The 20,090-nt window shown below is 37.8% G+C and overlaps 2 protein-coding genes across 12 annotated transcripts in view; both read right to left on the bottom strand.

Moving 5' to 3' along the window:
* Nucleotides 1-304: 304 nt before the first annotated feature.
* On the bottom strand, nucleotides 305-1,941 carry LOC143423098 (transforming growth factor beta regulator 1). The gene is made up of 5 exons (XM_076894172.1): nucleotides 1,610-1,941; nucleotides 1,304-1,532; nucleotides 948-1,224; nucleotides 644-863; nucleotides 305-558 (listed from the first exon to the last, which is right to left on the bottom strand). Exons 1-5 carry the CDS (start codon nucleotides 1,727-1,729, stop codon nucleotides 385-387), a joined length of 1,020 nt encoding a protein of 339 aa, XP_076750287.1. The 5' UTR covers nucleotides 1,730-1,941; the 3' UTR covers nucleotides 305-384.
* Nucleotides 1,942-5,630: 3,689 nt separating this feature from the next.
* LOC143422709 (CUGBP Elav-like family member 1-A) overlaps nucleotides 5,631-20,090 on the bottom strand; it is a 229,858-nt gene continuing 215,398 nt past the window's right edge. For 3 of the 11 annotated variants that reach the window (XM_076893558.1, XM_076893563.1, XM_076893569.1), the window contains exons 8-14: nucleotides 19,746-19,838; nucleotides 18,645-18,686; nucleotides 17,999-18,028; nucleotides 16,314-16,436; nucleotides 15,265-15,495; nucleotides 14,979-15,129; nucleotides 5,631-11,864 (exon numbers count right to left, since the gene is read on the bottom strand). In XM_076893558.1, the coding sequence (XP_076749673.1) occupies nucleotides 15,002-15,129; nucleotides 15,265-15,495; nucleotides 16,314-16,436; nucleotides 17,999-18,028; nucleotides 18,645-18,686; nucleotides 19,746-19,838 (647 nt within the window). In that variant the 3' untranslated portion in view covers nucleotides 5,631-11,864; nucleotides 14,979-15,001. The remainder of the gene's footprint in view (nucleotides 11,865-14,978; nucleotides 15,130-15,264; nucleotides 15,496-16,313; nucleotides 16,437-17,998; nucleotides 18,029-18,644; nucleotides 18,687-19,745; nucleotides 19,839-20,090) is intronic. The other 8 variants (XM_076893565.1, XM_076893566.1, XM_076893567.1 and 5 more) reach the window with 6 other exon arrangements.

Here is a 20,090-nt window from a genome sequence, read left to right as displayed (position 1 = left end):
AAAATATATAGTTTTGTAAAATGATATAGCATAATTAAAACCTCAATATGCTAAGTGAACATTTATAAGATGAAATTGTCCAACTAATTCTTACGTTACTTATTATTGCAACTTTATTTACATATTCTAATACAGCTGATCTAAATGTTATGGTTAAGAAAAATAAATTGCTTTATACATTGCAGCTGAATAAATAATAGAAAATTATCCCTAAGATATTACTAATTTTAAGGGTGCTTTTATTTTTTCATGTAAATAATTATTATTCACATAATAAAAAATAGGTATTTAATAACAATGAAAATTGCATATCAAATCAATATGCAATTGATATTATTTTCCTTAGAAACATAGGAATTTTATGTTAACACTTGTATATAAAAATTATGAGAGTAGTTCTTGAAGGGTTAAAAGATCATTATCAGACGGTTCTTCTTTAATTCTGTATGAATTCATTAAAGCGTAGTGTCTATGCAGAGCTGCAAACCCAAGTCCAGGGTCTGTTTCTTCTTCTATTACTGGACTCGTCCCTCTTTCCATTGGTTGATTTTTACTGACCTAACAGTTGTAAAGGAAGACTTGCTAATTAAATATTTTAATAGAGACGAACGAACCATCTTAAATGAAATTTCGATATACATACTTCAAAACGTTGTTGCTTATACATAGCCAATTTACGTGTCCCAGGTGTGCTCTGTATAAGATTTTGTATAGTAGGGTGCGAAATTCCAAAGAAATCGGCACCCTTCGGTGCTATCGAACGAAGTGCGGAAGAAATCGCCATTAATAATTTTGAATGACATTCGTCAGGAGTAGATCCAACTAACGGTTGATCCAGGTCATTGTCAGATACAATTTCAAATCTATAAGTAATTTAACAGGTTCTATATGCATGCACACAAGTGCCTGTAATTAGCATGACAGTAGTTAGTAATGTAATTACATACCTTGGCTTTGATCCGCCATCTAATATTTTACACGTATACAAACTTTTTGTTCTTACGTCTCTTAAGCTAGCATATACCCTAGTGCTGCAATAACCTACTGGATAAATAAGGTCCTCTGTATGATAAGCTATTCTATCCGATACTACTTCACCAAGAGAGTAAACAGTGAGATCGCCCAAAGCAACGGGAAATATAGGTCTTCCATGTACATCTAATGGTATTAATTGAACTACTTTCCTTGCAGTTTTATTGTACCGTTTAGCTTTATTTTTCGTATCTAAAAGTAAATTTTTTAAATTATTTTCAACAATGTATTAAATTACTTCTACACGGTTGGTTTTTAAATACTGTAATACCCGTGCCATCTGTTGATACCCTTTTCTTAGCACTTTTCTTAGGGGTAGAGCATTCAGGATTAAATGAATTGGAATTAATACTGTTCGGTTGAGATCTGGCTAACATTGTTGGAGGATCTATGTCTCCGTGTTGTTGACATAGTTTACGTAAGAGAAATAACCTTTCTTCTTTAACAAGCATAAGACTTTCTTGCATTTGTGCCACTTGATCACATAATGCTGCATTTTCCTGCAATTATAAATTTCACGATGATCTTCGGATTAATCTGATTTTGTTGTTGTTTTTATAACAAAAAGGAAGCTTACGAATACTGTGTCCTTTATGATTCTTTTTAATCTTCGATATTTCTTTTTGTATTTTAGATTCTGCTGTAACTCTACATTCTTTTGAAATTCACTGTAATAGTTATCATAAGCTTGAGTCATTTTAAATGCATTCTAGTAGATGTAAAATATTAGAAGAGGTTATGGTCGAGCGATGTTTGTGATTATCTTGCATCAAGACGTGTTAGGTTATGTATCGACTAAGACAACTTAAACGATAGAATGGCAAGCACGTTTGGTACATTCATCACGTACAATTGTTTAATTGTTGCCGTTTATTAAACTTATCCAATTATAGTAAATGATAATTTTGAACATTAAGTTATTGCCGAAAAACTGAATACACGTACTTGCACTATATACAAAGCATATAATAAATGTCAATCCGTGGTCACGTGATCATCTTCGATAACTTTAAAGCAGCGATTAATCGATTGTATTCAAAAATTGAAATATCGATTATATTCAAAAATTCGAACAGTGTCCGTCTAAGGAATCATGACAATCAATATCTTTACAATTATTAGGGATTAAGGGAATGAAGAGTACGTTTCTTTTGAGAGAGTTGCGAAAAAGGAGAACTCTGAAAGTTTCTAAGACGTTTAAAGGGAATAGAAAGGCTGATTTTATTTCGAAAATACGATTTATTAACCTGTCGAACGTAAATTCTGTAACGCGCGCTCGCACGCACAATGTCTTCTCTGTCATGCTCGTCTCTACATTCTCACGCACGCGGTATACAAAATCTATATTGTTACTATATTTAAACATCGTGACGCGTAGCTTATCCGTTAGACGTACACTATCCTATAGATCGTGTTTTAAGTTGCTATGTTGATTCCAGTAATTTAGATCGTCAAAGAATCCTCTTTATGCAAATTACACGCAAGTTTTCAGGAGACACGTGCTTAGGTACATCCAAGTTTTCTCCCCCTCACTCTCGACTTCTTTTAAACCTACAGAATCTCTTTCATCGTTCAAATTAAACGTATTGTATGCGCGTATTTATTATATTCGTTGCGTTTTTCAAAAGTAGCAAAAGATTGCGTGTATACAGTGTTATAAAAATTATATTGAACTCTTGTCGAAGAAAAGAAAATTATGCCGACGGTCTGTATGTTCAATTAAAAGACAAGCGGTAGTGACGAACTAATTCTTAATCACATCTGCAATCTCGTTTACTGAGTATGGCATCAAACGTAAACTCATAAACTAGTACACTATCTAATTGTTACTAATACACGAGATACAGGTGCAATTAATAATTACTCGTTTAGATGTTTAAACGGAACCAGTGAGGTGAGAGGAAGAGAGGGAAGGAGAAGAAAAATATGTACTTCAATCCACTCGGGGGCACGAAAATGATGAATTAATTAATTTCTTACTTTCCTTCAATTGATCCGAACTCGTTCAGTATAATCGATATGGCTTCGAATTTTATTCTGGAATTTCTCTAAATTTTGTTAGTAGAACTCCATTTAAGTGCACATTCGCATAACCCAAATTCTACACTCTCCCATCCGCTGATTTAAATTTTTCGTTCAAACAATCGCTGTCCATAATCACATAACTTTATTCGAACGTATATATATCTATATGTAAAATTGTAACAGTTCACGTAAAATCGACGGCGGGCAGTAGTTCGAACAATAGAAGTTTAATAAATGGGGGACTGAATGAAATTCCCTTCCAGTAAATGGAGTTCTGCTGTACAGAGATTTAAAACAAAGAGAAAGAAGTAAAATGAAATATGATCGAGTATGTTTTTCTGCAGTTTTTAGATTATTCCATTTTGTCGGCACGGTTCGTACACGGTTATGTAGGTACAAACGGAGATCACTGTGTGGAACGAATTATAGTCAGATATACATATACATGTATATATACATACATATACATATACAGAATATTTCATTTAACTTGAACACTTTAAATATCTCACGTACCTTCGATTATAGACAAAACTGTTAGAATATCTGAATTTTCTCAATCATCGAACAACAATTAATATATTTACCATGGCCAAGTTGAACGAAACACCCTGCACATATGCGACAGAGAGTAGTTTCCATTCGTGGGATTTAACTACGTACAAAAAATATCCTTATCAGTTATATACGCTTTATGTACACAGTGTACCTACGTGTCTTCTCCGATGATTGTAATAGTGAGTGCGTGTGCGTACTGTACAACCTGTAGCCTATTTAACATCCAAACGAGAAAGATCACAATTTGTTTTTTATCTTTTTTTCTTTCGTTTTTACAGAGGCGTAACGTCGAATACAATTTGACACACGCCATCGCACATTGGGTTGCAAAAGTGTCGCGATCGTGATGATTTTTAATTGAAAGTCAAACGAAACTTAATTCGTACCGGCTCGTACCGTGGTAAAACGATTTGGATAACTTCGGAGATTAATAAACTGGGCTTTATCACAATTATTAAACCCGATCACGAACCTCCACTTTTGCCACGCACTGTACGGATAAATTTTTAATTTCATTTTACAGATTACACTTTCCTCTTTTCTCTTTCCGTTCCGTATCCCCATTTACATTTTACCAAACGATTAGACCATGTCCCATTATTCGATAAACTAACTTTGAACGATATGACAAACACGCGGTATCTTCGGCTCTTGTTATCCATAAACGCCCCTTTGTTCTTTCTTCTATTAGCAAGTGTTTCGTTCGAAAAATATCGCAACCATATTTTTCGCAATCCTCCATCGTATCTTTTGTACATTACTTAAGTCTTTTTATTCTCTTGTATATTTGTGTTTTCTTATCGCTTTATTTCGTATTCTTACTTCCTCGTGGTATTCGCATCGATGATAATTTTTTGTTTCAGAATTAGACGCGTTACTCGGAGCAATTCTCTTGCTACGCTCTCGTCAACTAAACGGCTCAAAAGGGCGGATATACATTCTCGTTTTAGCGAATTTAATTAGGCCGAACACAATGAACATCCATGACGATAGTTATCAAAGTTTCAGTTACAGCTGGATTATGCTTGACTATGTACAAAATTTATACAGTCTATAAAAATCGTTCGCTCGTGCGTGTGGCTTAGAAATGCCAACTGTCTTTTTATTTCGTTCTGCGTTTGTTTTTTGTTCTTTTTCCTTTTCGTACGATTCACGTTTCATCAATGGTTCCAGCACGACATTTTTAATTTTTTTCCTTGAAAAGATATATAGGTTGCCTACTTGAAAATTATATCGCTTGCCAATTCTTTTTAACCTCTCTTCCATGCACATTTCGATAGTTTTAATAAAGTCACTAGCGATTTAATAACGCGAAATATTGAACGAGTTTATTTAAAGCAAGAGTATGCGAATTGAAAGTAATTTAGAATGTCGTGCTGGGCGAGTTAATAGCAGCTCGAGTAGATTAAAACGACAGCTTCAATTCCTCCCTTGAGCGTTCGTCTATTCGGCTCGTTTTATCCCAAACGGTACGGTTTTTGTTATACTTACACTTGAACGTTAAATCGCCAGTTCATACAGCGAAGAGGAAATAATGACGACGATCGTTGTAAAACCTCGTGAGAGAACTGTTCAACAGAAATGTGATCGCTGGTTTCGTTCCTTGGAACGGTGTGTTCTCAGAGGAGACCTTAATTAAACTGTAAGTTCGCTTACGAATTTGGAAGTCTACGCGATAAATTCTTAGTCGCTCGTTTGATATTCTACAGACCAATCGATTAACGAAGCCGATCCATGAATTTTTGATTTAAGTCTAGAATAGACCTCCACTTTCGTGTAACAATAATCGTAAAAGGGGTGCCCTTCTCACGGATCACAGTCTCCACGAGACGTACCTCGCAAGAACGTAGAAGAGCCAACCAAATTGCGTGTACCTCTTCCTTAAAAAGATTCGATAAAATTGCTAGAGCAGAAATGGAAAACAGCGGCTGACAACTATAAAAAGAAAACGGGGGTGGAGAGCCATGGGAAGCGGGGCCACGGGGTGTAGGCGGTGGGTAAAAGCAAAGAATAAATTAAACCAACAAAATAAATACAATGTATTGTTACTTCAACATACGCCACATGCTGATCTCCGGTGTGAGACAAGAAAAAGATAACCGGAAGCAGAAAAACGGAAGAAGGAAAAAAAAAAGAACGTACTCGCGGTCGACGATAGCTATTTTTTTTTTTTTTTTTTTCTTGCCTCGCCGACTGGATCGCGATGGTTCGAACGTTACCATAGGTGTACTAACGGTAAGAAGATACAGCGATAGCAAAAGAAAACAGAAAGAACGAGAATACATGGTAGTGTCTATAAAAGAAACAGAAATTAAATGGAAAAGGAGGAAAAAAAGAAAAATATGTTGTGAAATTTAGTCTCCGCAAACGGGGCCGTATCGAACGTAACGATGGATGGACGCGGATGATTACGTTCAAACGAGAACGATTATAGCGCACGTAAAGTATACATTGATTATTTGTACATGTATTTGTATACGCACATACATAAAAGGAACACACGTAATGCCCAGAGACGTGATATACGTGTGCACACACAAAAAAACACATACATGTAAATATATAAATTTTACATATATATATGTACATGTATATATATATATATCTATCATTGTTGCAATACACGCACACACACACGCACACACACACGTACACATGATACACGCGAGTGTAGACTTTCTATAGTGCGCACGGATAGAAACAAGGGCTTTGCTATAATTCGCGGTTTTGGCGGTGAAATTTGGTTCCTCTTTGATTTCATTCACGATCGTTTTCGTCGTGGTAGTTGTTTTTTTTTTTTTTTTTATTTATTTCAGCTTTTCTCTTCGTTTTCCGCGTAGTCGATCGATCTCGCCGATCTTCCACGCGAAATCGTACTTCGTTCCAGAGTGATCGAGTTCTCGAACGACGATCGTTCGTTCCCTTTTACTACAACTGCATGCATTTTCCTCTATCGAATTTCAAATTTCATTTAAAGAAAAAAGACCCCATTCGTATGTTCGAATTTTCAATTCACATTTCTTTCACATATGTAGGAACGTAAATATCATTGTTACTTGTAATTTAATCGAATACTTCACTCGATTACGAACATAACAGCAGAATAGACTTGTCGGTTGCAAAATTCAATTATTGATCTACTTTAGATCGTGGCATTTCAACGATCGTTGTTCGATCAGTTCGTAGCACATACTAAACGTGTCGCATTTCCGAAGAATCGCACACGTAGAGCACCAAGAAAAACGAACGCGGTTAAGACGCGCAACCCCTAAAATTACAAAATAAAAATAATAATAATAATATTATTATTAATAGTAATAGAGCAAAAGAAAACAAAAAAAAAACAAGTTATAAAGGAGAAAAAACAGCAAAATAAAGTACTATAATCTGTTAACATTGTAGGGTCAACATATAAATCCGTTGAACGTGACAGTCGTTGCGGATCGTGTATATCTAGCGTTTAAAACAAAAAAGAAAAGAAAGAAAATTGTATATAATCTAAACGACGAATTGCAATGGACTTGATAATAATGGTAGTTACGATGATTGCGAAACGGACAGGATCACTCGTTTGTTTAATTTCCACTCGATACACGTGTATATATATATATATAGTTTCACTAGACAGCGTTGAAATTCATTTAAACAAATATATTACATAAAGTATACAAGCATAATAAAAACAGAAAATGTTTTCGTTGTTTAAAATCAATCCACTTCTTATATAGTAGTCTCGACGAACTAAACGATCATGTTAAGTACATCGCACGAGTGATCCTTCTCCGTTCGATGTTTCTGGGAAGCTTTTGTAAAAATCGATACAAAAGTTTATATTGCACCACGATCGAAGTGAACCGCTTTAACGTCACAGCGATCGTCTAACAAACAAAAATCTTACGTATAGTAATTGTAAACACCTTTCCTATAAAGTGCGTATAATAATAAGATATAAAAGTAATAATAGTGATATGAATAGAGTTTTACAATAACGATACCACTAAGAATCGTAGCGATAATAATTCATACGTCCATAATGTAATATTAATAATCTATCAACAAAGCGATAGCGATATATTGTAATCATACTAAATAATAATAATAAAAATAATAAGGGTAACGACAATAATTGGTAAAGTGGGGTTTATAGCAATAATAATAATAATAATAATAATAATAATAATAATAATAATAATAATAATAATAATAATAATAATAACGATCAATAATAATAATAATAATCGTACTAATGACGGTGATCAACCTAGCAGCAATGATTTTCACTTATTTTGTTCTTCTTCTTGGTTTGTTTAGCAATGAATAATAAACGCACGTGCTGAAGAGAATCTGATGGAGGATGAAAACGTATAAATGGTGATATATTAATTCGTAATGTTACTTCTGACTAGGCTCCATTTGTATTCACGTGTACAAAGACTTAAGAGGACGTGTATCTTCGCGCAAAGTTAATCGTTATATGTATGCATATTGGCTGAACGTGCGTGCGTGTGAAATAGGGGGAGTTTAGTCGTTAACGGTGCGTAAGTACATCGATTAATTAAAAAGACGTCTTTGGTAATTGGCACGGAGCACGATGCGACGATCAACGATACGATCGATAGTAGATGATCCATCAGAATTGAAGTATCTTAGCTATTTTCTTTTTCTTCTTTTACAGCTTCTCTGCAGCTGTTGCAGCGTGGTTATTCATAATCCAGTCTATTTTCTTATATCTCTTTAAACGCTTCAACAATCGTTTAGTATGACCGACCGTAAAATTACAACAAAAGCAACAATTTCTCTCGTTATAAAAATTATTTGTACATTACTTTCATACTCCCGATAGATCATCCTATGTATCATCACTCAACCCTTTTCCACATGTTCGTAAGAAAAAAAAAAGAAAAAATAAGCGTCCGTTGCTCCGTTCATTTGGTTTTACGCGTGCGTATAAATTGTGTTAGCATCATCGACACTTGAATTAGGTATTATACTTAAAGGAGAATTTAAAAAATAGTCAGATTCTCTGATCGATTACAGCTATGGAGTAAAAAAAAGAAAATAAATGTTGACCAAACTCTTTGAAAACAAAGAGGAAGGGAGAACAGTGTGAATGACGAAAGGGATCATTCGTTCAAATGAGTGATTAGAAAGAGAATCAGCCATGATCACCTATACATTCCAGTTGTTTTCAGTGATGATTAGATTTGTTGAACTGTATCACCAAGACAAATTCACTATTCACTGTGATTTTACGTTGGACGTTAGTCTCTAATTGTTTGATTTCACGATCTATCTCTAAATTTGTTTCGCGTGCGAAAACCAGCACGTGATTCGATATAAAACGATAACGTGGCTATAATTTGCTTCGAAACTTGGCTCGGTGAATCGTTCAAAAATAAAGTTATGATCGTAATCGGAATCGATCCAAGTCGAATGATTCGTAATTAAACAATACTTTGAATCGGATACTTCTCCCTCAAAGTCGAAGACAAAGTTCCTTTACATCATTCTTCTTCTTCTTACGTTTTCTGACTTTTCATTGAACGGGAGAGCTTGCGATGTTCCTTTATCGTATCGTCATTTTAATTGTAACCCTTTTTTGGTTTCAGGATGGTAACACGGTTCGATATAGTATGTAAATCTTTGATAAATCGACGATAAGAAAAACGTAAGGAACACGCAAACTGGATTAGCTTCACTTGCAAGTTATCAGCTATCATTTCTGCACACTTCTTGTATCCCTCGTTTTCTTAATAATTTTTCTTTCGTGCAGGAATAGTATACCTTTTAAGCTTACAACGAAATTAAGTACCTTACAATGGCGTCGATGAGTTAATCTTGCATCAGTAACGACGTATGTGTCCTCGGATACGAATGAACCTCGGAGGATCAATTAAAACTTCCTACAATCCTAATAGAAGATCCCAATCGCTTCTACATCGTTTCTAAAAACTTAAACACTACGTAAGACAACGCTTAAAGTTGACAAAATACAATTGCTTCTACGTGATTCGTAAAATCGTTTATATTTGCCGGATGTAACGTAACAAGATTGGTTACTGACTCAAGATTAATTCCTGTGCAATCACGTAACCGTCCACGTGATCGCCACATCATGGACGGTCGAAGACATTAGCGACGAATGTTTTCTAATTTTCTTCTTTTTTCTTCTCACCGTACACTGAAACGTGTGCCACGTTTTCTTTTTTAGGTCCTGTATATTTCGCCTACAGGCTCGAACACAACGGAGATCATAATTGAAAACATGAATCGTAAGTACCCCCCACGGTACGGGCGACAAAAGTGGAAGAAAGAAAAAAAAAGGAAGAAAAGAAGAACGATCGCGTGCACGCTGGTGAAGTGTCGCCGATGAAGACTATTATCGCTTGTCCGCTTTCTTTTTTCCTGCTTGTCCCTTCACCCCGCAATTTCCCATCGTTAAGTTAAGTTTCCTCATGCCACGCTTATTTCTATCATACACACGTTAAAAAGCGATCCTAGCCCAATCCTATGTACGGTAGAACGTTATCACAAAGTCATTAAAAAATGCTACCTATATTTTGTTTTCCCCTACGCTTCGTTTTGTCTCCTTGTTCCAGTTTTGTCTTTTTTTTTTCGTTTTTGGTTCCTTTTTTGGTAAATTCTTTACACCATTACATTATATTAATTTACAACGGTAAATCGGACTCCGACTGTCCCCCACGTTTCACGTATTTTCATTACTTCTCATCCCAGAGTTTTGCTTGCTTCTCTTGTCGTTTCGCTATTCTTCTCTCCTTTTTTACTTCAATGGTTTCACATTTTCTACACACTTTTCCCCTATTATTTACTCGGTTAGAGCCGACACTATAGCCACTAGTGTGTGCTTCATATTTTGTTTTTTTTTTTTATCTACATATAAACAGGCGCTTCGCGACGCTGACAGCGATCCCGAAAATGAGCCGATAAGATCGATACTCAGTCAATAAGTGAACGCAAACGCGTCAGTGTTCTCGTACGATACAAGGTACACAGGTCCTAGATTCTCACAGAACGAGCATACTTTTGTCCCTTTTCTTCGTTCTCCTTTTCGTTTATTTTTTCATTTTTTTTTTGTTAACGGCTAGTTAGTGATTGTACGCAAATATTTCTTACGCTAAAGATTCACGAAGAATTCGTTGCGATCTAAAATTGCTTGGTTTCCAATTCCCTCTTCCGTTCGTTCTCTTCTTTTTCGAGGCGTCTACGAATTAGTCGCAACGAACGCGTTCCTACGAGTTCTTCGATGATCAGCTTTAGATCGCATGGCTAGCGCGCGCGCATACACACATTCTCGTACATACACATGCACAGATAGATGGGTATGCATACGTTCGCATATGTTATGCAATATATATACACACATACAGAGAAACAAAGAGATAGGGGTAGCGTGTGTCACAGTTCAGCCCAAGGAACATAAAAACATAGTGCTCGATCGGCGGTGCTCCGATTTCCGCTTCGCTACTCTTTTGCGCACACGTCTGACACTCGAACGGTGATCGTCGTTTCCCTGGTCTCTCCCATGAATTTTCGTAATGAAAACGCGCGAACGGGCGTTTCGTTATATACTCTCTTTCTCTTTCCCACGACGATTCCTCGTTCCGTTTCCGCATTCTCGATTAATTTCGCACCCCGACTTGGTCCAGAGGTATCTAGTTGGCCGATGATCGTCGAGGGCTCTTCTCCCTGATATTTTCCCTTTACATCGCTTTTTTATTTAGCCACGGAGCAGCGCGTTCACGCGGATGGTGATGCGCCACGATCGACAATCAGTGCTGTTATCTATCCCCGGTTAAATGTGGAACGGATCACGTAATTGTACGCGAAATAAGACGTGGAGGTAGCTCGTAGGTGGATGGATTCGTTCGAGGATTTGTTTGGCGGTTTTTCTTTCTTTGTTTTTTTCTTTTTTTTGTGTTTTTTCTTTTTGCTTCGGGGATGGTCGTGAAGGAAAAATATAGGAGGTATCATAGTGATATATATAATATACGTCTGGGAGCAGAGCGGGCAGTCGCTTCTTGCGAGAGGAGCGAGAGCGGGCAGATGTGTACAGGCACCGACAGACACAGAATGACTGATCAAGAGGCTGACCAAGGAGTCGTGACTGATCGACAGATCGACTGATCGACTGACCGATCGATCGAACGATTGACCGATTTGATTGACTGAGACTGACATGGCACGGCGACTCCGATCGAGAACACGGTCACAACGTCACAGGCCACCTGCTGGCACACAAACAAACACACGGACAGGTTAGTCACCACCACACACCAGATATGTAGGATTACCCCGTGCAAACGTGCACGGTGACGTGCCTGGCGGGCCATCGGAACTTTCTTTCAGAACCTGCGAACTTTTCCCTTTACGACCAACTTTTTTCCCCCTCTCCTTTATAGATAACGTCTGCTGATTCTTGCTTTCCCGGACGAGACCCCGAGACTTCCAAACTTTCCCTCCCCTTCCGTTCGTTTTCTCAAGTATAAATATACTCTATAAACACACATACGCTCCCAGAATATAGCCGAGGACATGTATTCGAATAAAAGTAGCAGACATATAAAATGAATATTAAAGAAGCAGAGAGTTCGTGCATCAATGTAGATGACGCTTTGCGACCCGCTGCAAAGGTAAATGAATCGATTGAGGACACTGTCGCAGGATCTTACGGATATGACGTCACCGTGCAACGTGTACACAGGTAGTTTGTCGGTACGTCGTTTTTACGTGGAAGTAGCAAGAGGATCTGGTTTTTAATTCATTTATAAAGTATCATTTAAATAGCGAATATGGCAGCATTTAAAATGATTCAGTCTCATTACGTTCGATACTTGTTGCTTCTTCCGCGCCATCGTGGTTCATCGATAATCAATTCCTTTCGACAAGCCGACTAAATTAACAGAGCGACATTCAACAAGGATTTGTAAGTACGATGAAGTATTTGTCGAAAAAGAGAATCGACGAACCACCGTTGACAATGATGGCGCTCGACGTCCGACGACATCCCAGAAAAAAAAGAACACACGGCGATGTTAGTACTAACAACTAAAGAAGCGTCATAGCATAAATTAACCATTAAAAACTTTGAAATATTATTGTCACGATAGAACGTTCCAAGTTCTGTGTGCCCTGCACAATTAAAAATGAAAAAAAAAAAAACAGAAAAAATAGAACAATAACGAGGGACTGACTGTCGCGAATAGTAAATGTAGTGGCGTAATCAGAAAATTAAACAAATTAGTGAGGTAGGTCGTTGCAGTCGTTCTTCATTGCTACCTTGAGGCGGTAGGACAACGAGCAAATAATTATCGACGAAGTTACTAAAAGATATGCATGTATAGATATATATACAGGGTGTTTTTGATTCGATGGTATAATCGGATGGAAAATTTAATTCCCAGTTCCTTAATTTTCGAGAAAATTGAGTGTAGAAATTAAGGGATACAGATTCTTTCCCTTTCCGTTTGGACCATCGTATCGAAAACACCGTGTACATGTATATAAAACGATTAAAAAAAAAAAGAAACAATAGAGAAGCAAATCTTAAACAAAAAGGAAAAAAAAATGTAAGACAAGTAAAAATAAGAACAACAACAACAAAAGTAAGTTTAGTTAAACGTACGAAACTTAACGTTGCGTGAGAGAAAAAACTCAAAGCGAACTACTTGTAATCTCATATCCTGAGGAAAAGCTATACGGTGTACTTGTTAGTGAAACTTCACGTTTACGTAATTTCCACTTTGTGCACAGAAGTTAGCACAGAAAGCTTGATTGGCAGCCGTTTGCAACGATATGAATTTCGATTACACCACTCGCGCGAAAAATAGGGGTTCTGGCAGGGCGGCGTAAGGTGTTTGAAGGGCGGACTCGCGCCTTCGAGAATGTGATAGGACGAGCAACGGTGTACAAAAGACTACGGTTGGATCTCTTTTTTCAGGCGGAACAATCAAATACGAACGTAGTATTCTTACTGGAGCCCTATTTTCGCGGAAGCCAAATGCTCGTCCTGTGATTCTGTGCACGAAGAAATCAGACGTTCGACGAAAACGCGAATGTAAGCGGTATACCATCTCTTTCATACAATGTTTAATATTACGATGCTGCTGATTTGAATCACTTCGGAAAAAGTAGCATGTGTCTTTATCGCAGTTATGACCACGTAAATTTATGTTTGAACAGAAGCTAAATATCTATGATGAACGTATAGTTAATAAACCACTATTACTTGTGCCAAATCAATCGAATAACCGTAAATACAAACGTTCAACATCACATTTCGTGTAAATTGACACAAGGTGTTTTCTCTGTGCATAGAATCAGTGGCGACGATACGTATGTACACTTGGAAAGTTGCTGGTCAACAAACTGAACGTACAAAAAGATTCTGAACGGTCTGCGTGTTAATTAAACACATATGCTGCAACACTTTAACCAGTTATGCTTCAGAAAGCATTACAAGAGATAAAAAAAAGACATAAGAAAGCAAAAATAGAATGATAAAAAAAAAAGACAACGGAATCGATGTGGTCGTATCTTTAATCATCGACAAGAAAACAGGAATCGAAGAATACGGAGAGAGTCACAACCGCGTTCAGTAAAGAGCAGAACGGTCTGTGCCACTTGTGTAACTCCAGTTTGAATCCTATCGCAATGCGAGGTATCAATTTCGAAGATCGACATAGACAATAAAATAAGGAGACAAGTATTCTCATGAGAAATACAGGTATAAAACAGTCAGCTAGACGAAGAAAAGACAGGTATGGTCTTCTGTGTACAAGAACACCACAGAAATATGCTTATGAATACGTGGACGGACTGGCAGGTAGAAAAACCTGAACTCTAGAGAACACTAGATCTCGTTTGGAGTTTCTTCGAACGTTTCCAAAATAAAATACGTATAGATATGTATATATATATATAATAGAACAATCTTGCTAATTATTTCCTAGACTTTGGAAAACAGCTCTGACGATATAAAAAAAGTCTTAAAAATTATCACAGCCTCGTTTCAAATGTAACGTAGAATTTCGAACGAAGATTTCTCTCCTCGTCGCCCAAAAGGAGCAAAGAGCGTGTCTAGAATCTTTCATCGATTACGATCATAGGGAATACTGTTTGACTAGAGATGGTTTCGCTTAGCAAGCAACGCGTGCTGGATTAGCCTGGACGAACGAAAGGATCTAAACTATCTGTCCAGATCGAGGAACATCAACGATCGTTATCGCGATACTTATCGAATGCGCGAACTGTGGATTCTTTTTTTTGGTTCTTTTCTGATTTGATCAAGGACACCAAGGTCGTTGATTCCGAGCCGTGGTATCCGAGAAGTCCTTGGTATCTACCTACGAACGGTGGACGATGTCGGCTAGTAGGGTTTCGATGCGTCCTTGGATCGTTTCAATTGGACCTTCAGCCGTTTCATGCCGATCTGGAAGCCGTTCATCGCCTGGATCGCTGCTTGCGCGCTGGTCGCGTTATCGTACGACACGAAGCCTGTAAATCATTCCGTACAATTTTGGGGGATGCTACTTAAATACGATTTTTGGTGATTTTTAGATGCTATCGTGTAAATGATCTTTGCAAATGTTTGCAAAAGTGTGTCAAGAACAGATCCTTGTATGTCCTTACCAAAGCACTTGCTTAGTTGCGTCTGTTTGTCGATGAAAACCTTCGCGGAGATGACGTTCCCGAATGGCACGAACGTTGAGACCAGGTCGGTATCGCTGAACTCCTGGGGTAGATGATAGATAAACAGATTGCAACCCTCTGGACCCTCTATCTGTTTGTCCGTGTTGGTGAATTTCGCCTTTTGGGCCGCTGCTGCGGCTGCGGCTGCTGCAGCCGTGAACGCTGGGAACCCTGTAATCACAAAATTCGTTATATCGCCAACTCCTTATCGGGTAAGTCGACTGATCTAACGATACAATATACGCAATGCTTCTTCGCATCCCACGAGATTCGCATTTTACTGATTATCGATTACATCTGGCTTTCGGTTATTCCAGCCGTTACATAATTCAAGCTGTTGTTGAACCTGATCGTGCCACTGAATTATCCAAGACACAGAATAGTCGGTTATTGACTCAATTATGGACGTAAATTACCAAAGAAAGCAGAGTACTCAGTTGTACCACAAAATCTTGCTGATGAAGGAAATATAAGTGAATTTAGTAGTTGCGTACAAATGCGTATCTTGCGTGTTAAGATTTGCACATACAGTGGTGATCATATGCTTACGTGCAAGATTGGAATAAATATGCGAACTTTGGTGCACGATCGGTACAAGAATTAAAAACGAAAGACGATAGGTGTTCGGACAGAGTCGCACGTAAGCGATATGATGGCTGCCTCTGCAGATCTGGACACTCGGTCACGTGCAAGTCGATCGCAAACAGAACGATAGTTCCGTGTAACATATCGCACATCACTAAAAAGTTCAGGCATTCCACTTCGTTTAGTTTAATTACTCACTATGTAATTCTTTCTTTTCCACGGTGACCGTCGTCTTTCCAATGAGAGCTTTAAGGCGCACAGTTACTCGTTAGAACAACACTTTTTTCCAACCATGAGTGCAAGTTAAACAAGTTTACTATTTTTGCGATTTAATAATCAAGAATAGAACCTGACCAGAAAGAGGGGCAAGCGGAAATTGTTAAACGCATTAACGCCTCGCTTACCTGCGTACTGTTGCAAACTGGAATACGCGTTGCTCAAAGAGTCTTGCAACCCGTTCAAAGGTGTCCCCGTTAGGGAATTGAGCGCCAGGGACGTCACGGGACTGAGACTACCTCCGGTGGACCCTTCAAAATTGAAATGTCAATTCAATTATTAAACGTTCCGTCATCTGTACGTTTATTTAATCGAATCTCTACAACAGCGCCCAATCGATTAAAACAGTCGTTCAATTGAATGGTAGGTTTTTTCCTTCGTACGGAATACGGCTAATTTCTTTATTGGCATGCTTCATGCTGCGGCACCGGCGAGAAAGGAACGAAATAGTAGCTAATTATTTTGTTTGTTAATAATGCGAGCGGTCGCGCGTTTAACAGCTACCAGAAGCGATTTCTACAACAACGTTCGTCGAAGTAATCATCAGAACCGTGTGTTTTGTTTGATGTTCGAACGAGCATACTTCAAGATACGTATATATAGTTAATTATTGTAGAAAGCGATTATATACATGTAGCGTCGTATGCTTTTAATAAGTAAAATGGCTATGCGTAGTGTAATTTGTGAACAGTGGAATGTGATTAGGATCGGTATCTTGTACTATAATAATCTCCGTTTTTACTGACAATGAGTAGTGACAACTTTTTCAAGAACAACACACGCAGCAGCCGATTGTGCATACACCAAATCGATTGTCGAGTATCAAACGAGAAATCATTTTCAATTCTATCAAGAATATCATTGAATTTTCTGTAATCGTAGCTCGGATCTCGTTTTAAATAAATCTGTTCAGGCACGGGCATCACGACTTAAGGATTTTATACTATTATCGATCGGTGACATCTTCTTACGATACTATTGAATATCACGAAACAGCACAAACGAATTAAAGCTTAATCAAGACATACTGGACAAATATTTGGTGAGATTCGTTCTATCGATTAAACAGCCAACAACTGTTGATTACAATCCAATTAATGTATGAAGGTATGCATGAAAAAAGGAGACGATCATGTAGAATGGTATTTCGCCACGGGCCAATAAAGCAGGATACGGTAGAGAATGATAAGTCTGATATTTCATTTAAATGTTTTTGTAATTAAACAATTTCGGATAATCAAATTTCATCGTTTTATAAAGTACAAAATGAAATGTACGGAAATCTAAAATTGCAATAAAACTCTGTTAATTATACGTCGTAAAATTCAGGTCAGTTAATTATTGCATCGTGAAATGGAAATTCCTCAACTGGACGTTTTAAAAATATTTGCAATATTTAAATTTGCAACGCATTCCCATGTTATATTTATGATTAAGTAGTTGATATTACTATACGTTGTTAAATTTTTTATGTGTACTATAATAACATCATTTGCATATTAAACAGTGCATAAATCCTCTTTCAGAACTTCAACTGACACTCTGGTGACACAATGTAGAGAAGAATCGAAACGTAATGGAACATTTGAACTATGAACCACGATGTATACATAAATGTATCTCATTATTCCCTATCGCTCTATGCTTGATTGACCCGTAATTGCAAGACGTTCTGTAGAAGTGTACGTGTAATGAGGTAACGAGAAAGAAACGGAAAGAAGAGAGAAAAAGAGAGAGAGAGAGAGAGAGAGAGAGAGAAACAGAATCGAAAAAGAAGGATGTGTCATACATTGCTGCAATGATCTCCTCTCACCTGTGTTTCTGGTCTTTCCAAGAAGGACAGCTACGCACGAAAAAAGACGTGCACATTAAAACGCTGACGTGCGTCCGGATGAAAAAGAAACGGGAACAAAAAGAGGAAAAGAAGTAAAAGACGAAGAGATCGATCTTCGTAGACTATTTTCGCGGAGCTCTCGAAGAACTACAACGATCGATTCATCAACTATTGATCAGATACTTTTAATTCAACATTTCTTATTCGAAAAAGAAGTTGCTGGGCAATCGTTGCGCGTCATTTGAACGTTGTACCTCGATCAATCGAATTCTTCCGCGACGTTTTCGAGTAAACGTGCAGATTAATCGTTACTGTATACCGATCCCGAGCATCTAGCTGGCTAGAAAGATTTATTGCAACGTAACTTTCATAATTTCTCATTGAAACGGTCATTTTATTGCCCTTCGATCGAGGTAATCCCTCTGGTGCACTTGGTGCGTAACGAGTGAACGAGGACACCCGACGATATCGAAACTGAAATGTTCTGTTGTGAAATAAAGGGATGAAATGCATAGGAGCGGTAATAATCAGGTGTAACCTTGAATAATATCGGGAGGTTAGAATGTCGATACGTCGAGATTAATTTAGTAATTGTTAATACTATACCAGGCAATGCGACACGTACATAGCGACATACCTGCTGTCGAATTCGCCAGTCCGCTTAACGCTGAAACACAGAACACGTTCACGATATTAACAAGCGGAGTTAGTAACGTGTTTACATATTCAGCACGTAAACTTGACCGAAATTTACTTGGCCGGCACTTCGGCACGAGGTAAGGTATTCGCCGCGCGGAATCGCACGCGGACTCGAAACGTAATTGCGATTTACTCGGCGTATCCGCGACGATCGACCTCGATCGTCGATTAACGAAGCGCGCGGAACGGAAATATTTGCACAGCGGGTAGAAACGTTGACTTCCGAGCTTTACGTTTTCTCAATTATAATCAAGACGCTCGAAGAGTAAGCGGCCGTGAGGATGTAGCGACATACTTTTCTTTTTTATGAGTGTAAGTGACAAGTAGAAAAGAATTGCATTAAATTTTATAACATAGGTGTTAGAAGTCCGTTCGATGACGTGCAAACGCATTTGTTTGCGTTTTTAACTCTGGAACGACTTCCGCTAGGTTCGCATCGAAATGAAAAGGCATAGCGATCGAGAAAATTGTAAGAGCTGCGTCCTAGCAGGAGTCACATCCCAGATTTGTTAACACAAACAAAGAAACAAACGTTTTCTCAACACGTTATTTCCTACAATGCACACTCAACGATTCTCGTACATAGACCACATATATAAAATAAATATACACACACACATAGAGTACGGACAATTTCAAATGGAACAGGTTACAATGTTCTTATTAATAGCTACCGCATTAATCAATGTCACGGAAAATATGTGTCAAATAGTTCACTGATACAATTCAGATTTAGATTTCCACGAAATTCGTTTCGTATCCACGATTTCCATCATGCTATTATTTTTCAAAATTTCGTGTGTGTGTTTTTAAGCGAACGGGGAAGTTTTCTGTGAAAGCACGACAGTTTCAGACATTCATTCGTTACGTTTTCTACCACACCCTCGTTACAAGGGTGAACAATGAAAACGGACACACTGCACATGGAAATTATAATAAATAATAAATAATAAATTGAACGGTCCAACGTTACCGCGTCTCTATGGATTATGTTTCTGTGTCGTGCAAGTTTTTCGTGTTTACTCACTGTTTGGCGACACCTGAAGGTTTCCATTTCCGCCAGTCATGGCTGCCAGAGTGACCAGGTTCTGCATACTCATTGGTGACACTCCTGCGTTCGCTGCAACGTGCATAGTCCAACACACAAGAAATAATTAGATTCGTAATTACAGGACGCGACAGCGAGGTTTGAGATTTTTTAATGCAATTTTTTTGTAAGCTGAAAAATGATATTATACAACTAAGCAGCAGTTGCAGTTGTTCGAGTCACGCGTGTTTATTCGGCGATACGATTACGTAAGTTCTGGTCATTAAATAATCATACGGTTCGCGGCAATGAGCAATAAACACGCGTTTTAACGTAGACAGCAAT

Source organism: Xylocopa sonorina, chromosome 4 (genome assembly GCF_050948175.1).
Source record: "Xylocopa sonorina isolate GNS202 chromosome 4, iyXylSono1_principal, whole genome shotgun sequence".
NCBI classification, from domain to species: domain Eukaryota; kingdom Metazoa; phylum Arthropoda; class Insecta; order Hymenoptera; family Apidae; genus Xylocopa; species Xylocopa sonorina.
This window is presented reverse-complemented; position numbering and strand designations above follow the sequence as displayed.

Excerpts from the sequence above, each read along its gene's own strand:
- LOC143423098 (XM_076894172.1), bottom strand. The coding sequence starts at position 1,729 with ATGACTCAAGCTTATGATAACTATTACAGTGAATTTCAAAAGAATGTA. Across the intron at positions 1,533-1,609 it reads TCATAAAGGACACAGTATTC|GAAAATGCAGCATTATGTGA; the intron begins GTAAGCTTCCTT and ends TTATAATTGCAG. Across the intron at positions 864-947 it reads GATGGCGGATCAAAGCCAAG|ATTTGAAATTGTATCTGACA; the intron begins GTATGTAATTAC and ends AATTACTTATAG.